Raw genomic sequence first — 13,427 nt, 5'->3', positions numbered from 1 at the left:
TATCCAACTTATTCATCTCGTCTTTGACCCAATATAGTAAATGACATTCCTACCGGCGTTATTTTGCCAAAGTAAATTTGATTCCGATACTTTTTATTTATGGGGAGATCAAACAAGCTCCCGAAAACAGACACTACACAAGATCGTTTAAGTTTTGCGAGTTTAATCACAGAGTACTTTGCCATTCATTTGGAAAAGCTACAATACAAATAAACAATTTAAAACTGTTAAATTAACAAATGTCACAGAAAAGTAATACAACTTTTTGAAAGCTATATTTAGCTAAAAAAATACTATGAAGAAAAAATTCCGCCTATTCTGGTACGTCGTACATTTTCGTTTAACGCTACCTCTCATTACAAAACTATATACATCTATCTATATGATAACTGTTGTAATATAACTTCCACGTACTATTAAAACAATTAGATTATGAGCTCGCAGCTCGAGTCAACTATGACGCATAGAAATCGAGGGAGAATAACCTAATCTACCACTCGTTCAAAACTTTATCTAAATCCTCTTCACAGACACTTCGAAAACGCTCAGAAGCGGCTGTCATTTTGTTAACAAGGGCACACTGCTACGTTACTCACTACCTATTTAAACAATAGAGTGTTTCCGTCGAGGAACTATCGGCTGATAGTTGCCCCGCGGAAATTTGATGTTCTTAAAACAAATATTTGCCCGAGAAGCGAAGCTTCGAGGGCAAAAATGCTAGTTTTAAGAACATCAAATTTCCAAGAAGCAACTATCGACCGATAGTTCCGAGACATAAACACTATATTGTCTTTATTGTTCACCACTAAATTTTCTTCCGTGTGCCAGTTCAAAAATCATATTGAATTATTTTCAACTTTTTTAGATGAAAGCCGTGAAAGCCAAACGTAAAATTTGAGAAAGAAAACAAAAAACCCCTCTCATTATAAATTCAATTGTTTGTTTTCTATAAGCCCGCTTGTTGACATAAATATTTTCACGGATGAGTACTATCCATCCGGGTATTTTCCTCGGACGGGCACTATGGGCTGATAGTGTCTCTCCGCGGACGAACACTATTGCGTCACGTGATCAGTTTCAACCAATAAGAATCGGAGAAAATTTAGTGGTGAACTATAACACAGAATAGATAGTGAGTAGCGTAGCCAATCAGAGAACGGCATTCGTCATAGAACACTAGTAGATTTATACAAAAAAGAATATAAACTATAAGAAATATATATTACCTTGTAATTTCGTTGCTAAATTGCACTATATGAAATTTAGAGTGTCCAGAACTACACTGGTGCATATAAATGCATAAAAACAGGTAACTCAAATTTATTTATGCACAGTTTATGATAAGTCCGATAGTTCACTTTGAAAAAAATAATCCTAATTATTATTTGTGTTAAGTGTTCAGCGTACTTTCATTAATATCATCATGCCTAATGAGTGTTAAGTGTTAAACTCACTCTAAAAAGATTTAAAATTAATGCGAGCAAGGTGTTCTTTAAAACATATATTTTCCACTGTTGTGTGTAAAGCGTTAGAAATTGTAGCGCAAAGTTTAAGTGTATTTACTCAGTTAGCCAAAGAGTTACGTTGAATTCGGAGCTACCAAAAACGATTATAGTGTTCCCATTGGATACACTGAACGTCGACCCAAGGTACGCCAGCCTCTCCACAAATATCATGTAAAATTGCCCAAACATCTGTGCAGAAATTCTCAAAAAAACTCCTAAATACAGTCGAACCTCCCGTAAGCGACCACCCAAACTACAGAGACTAACCCCACGTTTTAAATGTTTTATTCCTGTGAAGGTCAATTTCGAAAAAAAATCTGGTACTTCTCATTGAGAAATTTTCGTCTCTTGTACAACCAAGAAATGTGATAATGTTACAACACCTTATTATTCAATTTTCACTCTATTATCTGTCAAGTGGTCGCTTATGGAAGGTTAAAAACAAGGAAAATTTCAAAATTTTAGCTCCAAAAGTGGTCGCGGTCGCTTACGAGAAGTGGTCGCTCACAAGAGGTTCCAAATATAGTGATTTGACTTGGAAACTTTTGGTATTTTGGAAAACTGGTCGCTGACGAGAGGTGGTCGCTTACGAGAGGTGGTCGCAACTGGAGGTTCGACTGTATCACAATTTTATTTTTCGAAAAATCTCGAAAAGCCCTCTAAATATCACTTATTTTTGTTTTTAAAATACACCGATTTAGAATCACGTAGGCTACAATTTTCAAACTTTTCTTGCAGTAGTAAGAGTTGCGGAAGAAGATTCAGGCAAGTCGACGTTACCAGGATCCGCCATTTTGGATAATTCCTTCACTAGCGCTTTTGGTGATACGGATACATTTTTCAAGTGGGAAATTGCTGAACTGACTTGTTTCTGGCATAAAACCAGAACCAAACAAATTACTTACCAATAAGACTACTCAGACCCATCTCAAACCGTACCAAAACGAACACCAAGTCCAAAGTAATTGCATGATTACTGTTGACACTCAATTGAAAACCGCTCTAATAGCAATAAAAATAAAGCACTTCACTTTAACTCCTGTTGCAGTTCGTTTAACAATCCAATACATAAAGAAGTTACGTCAAGAGACCTCCGTTACCAACATATGATCTAACTACAAAGAGGTCTGATTTTATAATAAGCTACCTGAGAAATAGCTCTGACAATTTAATGTCTTACTGCTTCTTTTCTTGATCTTTTTCTCTACCAAAGCGTTCGCAATAACACGGTAGTGCTCCGTTTTATAAGGGATTAGTCTATAAACGGGCGCCAATCACAGAAAACCAAAACCAATCGTGAATCGCGTTCACAAAGTTTCCCCTCGCTTCGCGCCGGCTACAAGTCTAAAGAGAGCTGAAGCAATAACAGCGACCCCGAGGAAAACGCTATAGTAAAAAAAATGAATTATTTTTATATTTTTCCTTCGAATTTCACAATTGCCTAGATCTGATCGGTGCGCCTATTGGTCTCAAAACTTGCTAAAGTTAAACATGTGACACCACCGTTCAATTCCAACTGAAAATACGAAAAATTAGCCTTCATCGTTCGCTTCTCCAAAACACGCAGAACTTCGTCATTTCACGTTGTTGTTGTGCAGAGGACGGCAAAGAAATGTACAAAAGTTTATAACGCACGTGCACAGCCATTGTTCTGCTCATTAAACATTTCGTTTGATGACCTTCTCGTTGCCGTCGTGGTTTTGCTCAAGCTCTCTTTTGCTTCGTGTTTTGGTTGGTTCAGTGAATTGTCGTCCCGAGTGATCAATTTGGTTTAGGTTTTTCGACACTCCATTGAAAACTGCAATGACTTGTTTCGTTTGCTACACGGCTTCAATTTTATGGCAGTTTAAGTTAATCTCAATTACTTCCTTACACCTTCTTTTCAATAACAGTTGAAAAAAGATCCCGTTTTTCAAGGAAAAGACTGCGCACTGACAAGTAGAACACCTCACTAACGAACTGCTTGACATTCTGAAGGCGTCTGTGCTTTGAGTTAAATTCTGATCGAAAAACCTTCCCGCTACAAACTCGCAAAGTTAATGGCCAATTTCCTCTATGCAATGCGCCTGCAGGGAATCATGGTAGTTGTATTCATCATCTTGAACTGGTAGTTCATGAAAACAAATATCCATGACTCCCTGCAGGCACATCTCATAAAGGAAATTGGCCATTTACAACTTGGATTTTACAGAGTGTGGTCAGTTCCTTTGTGTGTAGTTGGACCATAGCTTACTGCCTTTCGATGGTTTGGTGGATTCCGCTGGCCACTGCATCTGCAGCAGCACCCCTCACGTGTGGGTTGAAGGCGACCCCGCTTGCAAACTCTTCCTGTGCTTTCTCAAAACTTGCACCAGCCATGCGATAGATCCTATGTAGCTGAAAATACAGTGCGAGTCACAAATAAATAAACCAACAAAACTATTTCAAACCAGGAGTGAATCACTGGGAGATCTGTGCAACGGGAACACCATCTTCTTTAGAAGCTTGCTTTCCCTAAAACATCGATCATTGGAAACGAGATTCACAACAACAAACGCGTTAAAAGGAAGACAAGACTTAACTCCCCCTCCCCTCCCCTCCCCCTAAGGGTTGTCGCGTTCCGCGCCACGCACTTGTGATTGGTCAACTCTAACGGAAACCAACCAAATGTCGTTAAATAGTTCCCAAAGAAACGTCAAAAATATTAAAACTAAATCACTGCCAAGCGCGAGCCGTACAGAACTGCACTTTTGAACTCAGCAGAGAATGTAGAAATACCTTAACAAGAAGCACAGTATCCACAATGGCACCAACTAGGAACATTGTCCCTGATGCAAACATCATCGAACCCACTGGAATGCTGCGGTGAAATGCTTCTGTCCCATTAATAAAACCACTAATAAAAACAAGACAAAAAAAATCTGAATTTTAACAGTCATAAGAGCTTATCCCGGTTTCTGTAGCATGGAGCGACTAGGCATAGGGTGCGCGTTATGGGTACAGTTTTTCAATTTTTTTCCTTAGTACACATGATAACTGTACTAAGGATTTTACTGCACGTTGCGTGTAACGACTGTACGCCTCTTAATCGAACGATGTAAATAAAAAAACTCAGGCGAGTGAACTCCTGTGTTGAACTCTGGTGGTATTTTTCCCTGGATGGAGAGAGGCACTGTGAGTGTCTTGCCTAAGAACACAACACACTGTCGCCAGACAGCTTGAACCCGGACCGCTCGATCGGGAGTCAACCGCACTAACCACGAGGCCACCGCGCCTCCACCAAAGAAGTATTACTTCAAGGAACTGGTATGTTGATCTCAAAGCTTAGGGTTTATCTAATTTGCAGACTGTTCATTCAAGTTAAAAGAAGACTAATCATATTTGTATGATAGGAAAGGGGATGTGGCAGAGATATCCATCAAAGCTTGTAATTTGATAACATCAAAATATTATCCAAGCCTTGGTGTCTGACCTGATCACACTAAATTTTCGTAACCTAACTACTTGACAATGTCCCAATATCATCTGTAATGAGACACAAAATGCTGATCAATTTTAAGATCTAGATAACTTACCAGGCTCCCAAGCCAGTCACACCAAGAGCATAAAAGAAATTGAATAATATCTGCCAAAAGTAGATGATCAGGAACACAACAAAACAAAAGGAGCCATCGCTCCTGCAAAACAGAGGGTCAGGGAAATTGGAAATGACTAAATAGTCTGTACTGAGGCCTGAATTTTAGCTGCATTACTTGGTCGAATAGTCTCTCTATCAGGGCTTGAAATTACGACTCACTGGTCGCCAATGCGACCAAAAATCGAGTGTTGGCGACCAAATATTAAGAACTGGTCGCCAGTGGGCAACTCACGTTTTCTTTCGTCAACCTTTTAACCTCAAAGGAAAACGACCTTACTTGTAGATGAAGGTACGATTTATTCGAACAGATATATAAACAAAACAAAGCAGGGATTCTTCAATCGCCAACTGGATTGCCATGTTTGATTCAGCAGCTTCTTTATTTTAGGGCACAAGTTAAATAAGGCGTGCATGGAGTCAATTCATCCTTTTGCTTTGCTGTAAAGACTATAAGAGATCCTCTCACATCAGAAAACTTCGAAGTGGCTGCCCGTGTTCGAAATTGCAAACTCTTGAGTATTGAGTAGATCATGTATCCCTACCGATTGTCTCTCTACTATTTGATTTTACGATTCTGGCGACTAAAAATTTGCATTTGGCGACTATCCTTTATCACTTAGTCGCCAAATGGCGACTTGAGAATTTTTTTAATTTCAAGCCCTGTCTATACATACTGCACAAACTCTTAAAGTATAGAACAAATTGAGAACATTTTGCTTCAGTACTATTTGTAGCTCATAAGATAAAAAAGTACGGTCGAACCTCTGGTTGCAACCACCTCTCGTAAGAAACCACTTCTCCTCGGCGACCAGTTTTCCAAAATTATACTATAAGTTTCCAAGTCAAATCACTATATTTGGAACCTCTTCTGAGGGACCATCTCTCCTAAGCGCCCGCGACCACTTTTAGAGCTAAACGTTTGAAATTAACCTTTGTTTTTAACCTCCCATGAGTGACCACTTGACAGATAACGGAGCGAAAAATGGATAATAAGGTGTTTTAACATTATCCTATTCCTGGTGAATACAAGAAACAGAAATTTCTCAATGGGAAGAACCAGATTTTTTTCTCGAAATTGACTTTTACATGAACAAAACATTGCATCGGCATTGGCGCATGGGTTAAGTCTCGGCAGTTACCATATTTGAATGAGGAAAAATTTTGACTCTTTGTGGTCTAAGCTCTCGTAAGCGACCACCTCCCATAAGCGAACACCTAGGCTTGACATTTTGAGTGGTCGCTTACGGGAGGTTCGACTGTACTTATATATAACCTATCTGATGAAAAGAAAGGTAACCAGTCACCTAAAAAAAACTATACATGTAAGAAGCTACACAAGTTAGGTGTAACTACTGTTTCAACAGCAATCGCATTTTTTACAAAAGCAAGCAGTTTTCAATTGAGTGTCGAAAGTAATCACAGGTAATCACTTTGCTTTTGGTTCTACTACGGTTTGACATTGGCTGAGAAGTCTTATTAGTAAGCAGTTGGTTTGGTTTTGGTTTTATAACACTCAACTGAAAACCGCTCTGGGTAAACAATTTCTGTTATTATCAATTATCATTAATTTGGAACTTACTTTAGAGCATTATAGGCAGTGCGATACCAACCAATAAATGAGGCAGGTATGTTCAATACCATGTACGCTATTGAAAGTCCAAAGGTTCGGCCTTCATGTACAGGTTCATCGTGGTCGACAAGTAATGCAAGGGCAGTGAGGAAGTTGAAAACCATTTGAAAAGAGTACACTAAAAAAAGAAATATAAAGAAAATCAGAAGGTTCAAATTCCTTCCTACCAGGATTTATCAGGGTAGTGCTACAGTAGAAGTTTATATGATACTCCCCCCTGGATGGCATGTTAACTAGCCCATCAAAGTGTGACCCTAGCATTTAATTTGCCTGGACCCATCTGGGACAGGGGGGGGTGTACATGTACTCTACAAAGTTTCCTGTTGGGGGTACTCGTTTAGACACCAAGGTGGATAGAAGAGCATTGCGTGAGTTACTGTTACGTGTTTTGCTCAAAACTAGGCTTTTAGCCAGATGGCTGTCCAGCCATCCTGTGGACAGCCACTTTTTAAAGAAAATTGTTTTATTTTTCAGATGCTGCTTTATGAATTGTTCATTGGAGCAGGCCCTATAGCACATTTTGGATGCCCACTTTTTGAATCCTGGCTTAAAGCCTGTTCACTACACAATGATTGGCCAGAGCTTAAATCTGGACAGTTTGATGTTTAGTCATCCAGTGCACTAATCACATGGACATTGTGTCTCCTGCACGGCGCTAGGCTCAAATAAATCCTAAATTACAACAACAACAACAACAACAACAATCTTTATTTCGTGCCCAGAAAAATTTTACAATAAAAATAAATACATGCAATGTGAAAAAATAACAATGAGAAACAGAGCACAGCCACTTAGAAATAGCTAAGGCTAATCGAGCTAAGTGACCGGGCCAAGCGGAAAAAATAGATTCCCAAATTCTGCAACATTTTGATCTCACAGCCTAATGAACTCTCAATTGCATTTAAAATTATCATCCATTGATATCCTCCTCTGAATTCAGAAAACTACTGGCTGATTATACATGAGGCACCAAACCAGAAATGACCAGCAATTAGCAGTTGACTACATTATGCTCAACCTTAATTTTTTTAGGCTGAGAGTGTCGACTAATTGGTATAGAGTCAACCTGTAGATTTTCTGGCTCAAAGATTTGGGAATCTACACCCCTCAGAATAAAGTGTTTACCCAACAATATCTATCCCCTCTCATGCTTCTATGTCTTACTGTACCTTGCCACCTGATATATAATGCCCTGCATGTCTTCTGATACTCAATGGGAATATCAATACTGACATCATTGAAAAAGCATGGCTTGCAGGGACATTTGTCTGGCAGAGGAGGGAAGTTGTTTTCTCTATAGCCTGCCAGGCAAACAATAAAAAATTAATGACTGAGTTACCTTTGAAAGACTTTTATAAAATAGGTGGACACTGGGAAACTTTGAACACTTGTGAGAAATAACAAGATCTTGGTAATCTCTCACTGAGACTACCAAGAAGTTGCTGAGATTGGTGAGATCTCACCAAGATTGCTGAGATTTTGCCAAGACCTAGCCATGATATTTGCGTCTTTCCAAATCCGGGCCAGATTTTCTACATCTCACTGAAAATGGTGAGATCTCGCTGAGATTGCAAGATCTCACCTTTAAATTTGCGTCTTTCTAAATCCCAGTTAGATCTGGTTGAGATCTCGCCGCAATTCAGAAAGGCACACACATCTCCTTGAGATCTTGCTGAGATTTAGAATGACATAATGGTTCAAGCACCATGTTTCAATGGTACATGTAGTTGCAGGTTTAATGGTTACAAGTTTATGTGTATGTTCAGTCATGTCCAAGATACTCAATCTGATACAGTTCAAAACTACAACTTTACAATCCATACAGTTTGGCAGATTGTAAAAGACAGTTTTCAGTCCGTATACAATTGTAAAATTGTATCTCATAAGGGGGGACATGAATATAAATCACGTGTTATTTGAGCAAAGGAGTCACAACAGTTTGTGAATCCATATGGTTTGTATGGATCAAATGCAGCTTTCAGTTCATACACAATTGGAAAATTTGTACCTCACTAGGAGGTCTTGAATATAAATCACATGTTAATTAAGAGAAGGGGTGACAATGGTTTGTCTATCCATTGTTAAATATATATCTAAATGTTCAACAATTAACAAAAAATCTTGGTAATTATTACTCAATGAATGATCAGAAGTCCTCGGGTATCTGCAACTCAAAATCTGAATTTCAAAATATAAACGTTCAGTCAAAATTAGAGGGTAATTTTTGATTCGTAAAATAGTTTATCAATTACCTCCAAACTGCATTCTGTGCAATTCTTGTTCTCTTCGTTGTAACTCAGCAACTTTGCTTTCTAAATCCTGCAAGACAAAATTTATATATCTTAAATTAAACATGAATTTAAAAAATAATAATGTTCATGTATAAGCATTAAATGATGAAATGAAATTTTAATAAATATTCATGATAATAAAATGTCTCCTCTGAACAAAAAATTTGTAGCACTAACCTCCTGCCGACTTGTCAAATTTTCTCGTCCCTCTTCAACCTGGGGTTGAAAATATAGGTTAGACATACCATACTACCTTGTATATTAATGACTGATTAAGGTTCATATTATAAAGAGTTTGAATTAAAAAAAACAATAGACCCATGATAGCTGAGTATTGTTATACAGTCAACTCTCTCTAAGACAGACCCTGTCCATGCACTGGCTCCAACTTTCTGTCTCAGAGAGGTGTCCAGTTTACAGAGCGTCCACATAATGAGACACCAGTCATTTCTGAGATAATAAAGCCAACCTATGCACAGTGAACACTGTCTGGTTTCTGATCCAAGAAAAACAAAATCCCCTTTTTTTCCTTTACGGCTAATTATTACAATCAGGTGCTCCAATTTTAGGCTTGGTTAAATCTACATACCATAAATCCTCGAATTAGTGCCCCCTCGGATAAGCCCTCCCTTCGAAAAAAGCGCATCTCCTGTCAGCCAGAATTTAAAATAAGTGCCCCTCTCCCATCCCCCCATTTGTGGACAAGTAATGAGACAACAAAGAATGTATAGTTTTCATCGTGTAGTATTAGATTTGTACATTGTTTCAGTTTATGAACACATTAAGTTTGGAAAAAAAATTACAAGCACTAATTGTGCCGCGATTTAAACTTTAGGATCAGCTTTTTATGTTGATAAACAGCTTATGGTGTTGTTTACACACAGATGATGTATTAAAAAATGATCATGTCAGGCCATGATTTGGGAAAAATTACATAAGCACTTCCCCAAGTAAGTACCCCCGTCTTCTCCTAAATTGGAATTAAGCGTCCCAGGTGCTAATTCGAGGATTTACGGTTTTATTTTATTAATATTTCATATTTTCACTAAAAAAAGCAGTTCTCAAATGCCTGTTTGTCTGCAGTTTCAAAGTGTCTGCTGTCTGTCTTAGAAAGTTAATTTAGTTCCAGTTAAATGACTGCATCTGATAGTGAAAAGCAGCAGGCACCAACAACAGATGTCTGTCTCATAGAGGTGTCTGGATTAGAGAGCTGACTGTATCACAATATTTCCATTAAAAAAAATGTGTAATTCTTTTGTCGTTGAACTATTTCTGCTGTATATACATTGCAACATACCACGCTAGTTGTGTGTTCCTTGTCAGTTTGAAGCACAGCTGGCTGTGAGGGGGGAGGGGTGGGGACAGCAGGTGCTGTCCTGAGCTAGAAAACATAACAGGAAAAAAATAGAAATTGATCACTACATTAGTACTATAATAAATTCTGACCACAGATCAAATCTACACCTGTGCCTTCAAAGTTTGCTACATCCACCTGCTAGTTTAGTTTACACATGGTTAGAAACAGTAAAAATGTCTGAGTTTCGAATCCGAGATGTAAGGTAAAGTCTGCATCAGGCCTAATGACTAATACAGCCGGAGAGCTTAAAATCCCTTTTTCTGTTATCCCCCCTTTATGGGATGCTCTAGCCCATCACTGGGTTCCCCCCCCCCCCCCCGCCCAAATGCCAGCATTAAATTGGACAGTACCCATTAAATTTTATACAGCTGAGTGGAGAGAGGTACTGTAAGAGTAAAGTGTCTTGACCAAGAACACAATGCATTGACCCCAACCAAGGCATGAACCCAGACCACTTGATCTGGAGTCCAACAAGCTAACCATGAAACCACCATGCCTCTACAAGGGAAACATGTAGGTCAAGTGTATTGAAGGTTCTTGTCCTAGCTCTGTATGGTTTGTAAGAGAGTACAAGGCCCCACATGAGGTAAGCCATGAGAAACAAAAATTAAATCAATAGTTGAATGAAAAAAAATATATAATATTATATTAAGCAAATAAATAAACAATAAATAAATAAGATCCCATAGTAATAAATGTCCAACAGTAGCAATTAAATGCAGACACGATGATAGATTCGAATGCAGCCATAACACTACTGGAAAAAAGACCTGAAAAAATTTTCAGGCTTTGAATGGGATCCTGTTCAAAGACTGAAAATTTTTACAGGTCTTTTTTCCAGTAGTGTTATGACTGCATTCGCATCTATCATCATGTCTACAAATAAATAAGAATAAACAAGGGACAAAATTCACCTGGTGAGCTCTCCAGGTAAACTTTACAGTTACCTATAAATACTGAAATGAAAACTACAAAAAATTCCTGATTTTAAGTGACGTGTTTGTTTAGCAAAAAGGGGTGGGGAATTAAACAAAGGAAACAATTAATCAGCTTAGCCTCCGTAGTCAATTTATACATGATGTTCAAAGCAAAATTTTACCAGTAAACATCAAATTCACACCAACAATAATGTTTCCAGATTTCAACGTTTTCAGTTTAGCGATACAAAGATCTCTTCGCACACATAAACCTTTCAGGAGAAATCAATTGACTTTTACTGCTTTCAATTAGCAGTGTCACGCAAATTCCAGTCAAACCAAATGAAGCGCACCCTTCCATCGACCTCAGCATTACATTTAACGAACAATCAATTCATTATTGCATTATTGAAACGACTAACAGGTTCAATATTCAAATTATCAATTCACAAAGACTTTGAAGAGCATGCTGCACTTTGTTTGGCCATAATTATCTCTGAATTTCACAGTAAAGATCGATGAAGCGTATGATTCCAAATTCCAGAGCTTGCACAGGAGAAAACTCGTTTTGATTTATACCATTTCTCTAAGCCTGTATGAAGGGTAACACACATATTGTAAGCTATTGTACTTAGGAAACTGATCGAAACAATAGAACGACACGTGTTCTCGCTATAAAATCAGAGGAAAGCAAATTTGTTTACCAAACGAAATTAGCTGAAATTGAAAGTCAGGCACGTGCCAGATAAAGATAATGAGACCGAATGGAAAGTGGACAACCTTGTAATTAATATTTCCCGTTACTAACCTGTGAACTGTTTGGATCCTCAAACGGATTGAATTCTTTAACTGCAGGGGCTGCATTTCTTGTAACTGAAAGCACCGACGGATCCTGTAATACGAAGGAAAAAGTTCTACGCTTAGATTACTATATATTTATTTAAACGACTCTGTATTTAAAACTAAGTTGAAATACCTTCAGTAGCCTCAGCAAAGCAAAGTAAAATAAGCTTAACTCGGTATCTGGTTTCATTACAGTTACATTAATGGCAATATCACAAAAACACAAAATACTTACGGAGAACGGACTCTCAGAATCAAAAGAGTCAAAAGGGTTATCGGGATGATAGTTTGCGGCCATTGTTACAACTCCCTTTTGTTGAGGAAGGGAAAGGAACTCCTAAACCAATTTTTCAACTTTAAACCACCAGGGGCAATGGGCTGGAAACAAGAGAATTCTCTTACTGGAAAGGAAGTCCTAAAAACCCGTGATTTTAACAAACACAGCCGCAGTTCAGGCCTCGTTGGAAAATAGCATTATCCCTTATCCCGTTCTTCCTCAACCTCGTTCCCAGGGTCGTATTTCTTGTCTCGAACCGTCGTCTCGAGGGTGGAATGGGAACGAGCTGAAACGGTTGTTGAAAATGAATGAAGACAAGCAATAGACTGCAAGGCTGATACTACGTGAAAAACGTTTCGAGACACCAACATGACAAGAACCGATTAAGTAGGATCGCAACAGTGGACAGCTGTTTCGCCCTTCTTGGGGCTCGTCAGCACTGTGTAGGGAAGATATGTAACGCCAGCCCAACAGCCAACGCACATAAATTGCACAATGACCCGTGCACTATATCAAGTTCCGTACTTTGAACTCACTTGCGCCCCGAAACACGCGTTGCCACATCACATGTTTCGGGGCGTAAGGAGACAAAGTGTCAAGATTGGTGTCTCGAAAAGCAAAAGAATAAATGTGGCTGGACAAGGCCAGCCTAAACATTTAAACATTCAACCGCATGGCCAGTACCATGCTTAAAAAACGCAGCGTATCGGATCTAAAAAGACCTACGGTCCGAAAATACATAAATGAGAAACCATAAACTGCAAGGGACCGCATACGATAAACGCTGCCAACGTAGGATCTACAAGAGATCTGATCAGCCAAAAAAGAAAATGTACGAAGACAAGCAATAGACCGCAAGACTGATACTACGTGAAAAACGTTTCGAGACACCAACATGACAAGAACCGATTAAGTAGGATCGCAACAGTGGACAGCTGTTTCGCCCTTCTTGGGGCTCGTCAGCACTGTGTAGGGAAGATATGTAACGCCA

General features: G+C 38.7%; 2 protein-coding genes across 2 annotated transcripts in view; both read right to left on the bottom strand.

Annotated features, from left to right (window-relative positions):
* Positions 1 to 129: 129 nt before the first annotated feature.
* LOC145463483 (secretory carrier-associated membrane protein 1-like) lies at positions 130 to 13,296 on the bottom strand. The gene is made up of 10 exons (XM_081447237.1): positions 12,395 to 13,296; positions 12,125 to 12,208; positions 10,340 to 10,423; positions 9,220 to 9,258; positions 9,004 to 9,070; positions 7,921 to 8,052; positions 6,701 to 6,869; positions 5,060 to 5,161; positions 4,263 to 4,380; positions 130 to 3,881 (listed from the first exon to the last, which is right to left on the bottom strand). The coding sequence occupies exons 1-10, from the start codon at positions 12,455 to 12,457 to the stop codon at positions 3,735 to 3,737; spliced, it is 1,005 nt and encodes a 334-aa protein (XP_081303363.1). The 5' UTR covers positions 12,458 to 13,296; the 3' UTR covers positions 130 to 3,734.
* LOC145463503 (uncharacterized) overlaps positions 5,176 to 13,427 on the bottom strand; it is a 76,066-nt gene continuing 67,814 nt past the window's right edge. The window contains exon 2 of the mRNA XM_081447256.1: positions 5,176 to 6,319. The gene's annotated coding sequence lies outside the window, so the exon portion shown is untranslated. The remainder of the gene's footprint in view (positions 6,320 to 13,427) is intronic.

This window comes from Orbicella franksi, chromosome 1 (genome assembly GCF_964199315.1).
Source record: "Orbicella franksi chromosome 1, jaOrbFran1.1, whole genome shotgun sequence".
NCBI classification, from domain to species: domain Eukaryota; kingdom Metazoa; phylum Cnidaria; class Anthozoa; order Scleractinia; family Merulinidae; genus Orbicella; species Orbicella franksi.
Note: the sequence above shows the minus strand (reverse complement) of the source record. Positions and strands in the feature narration are given on the sequence as shown.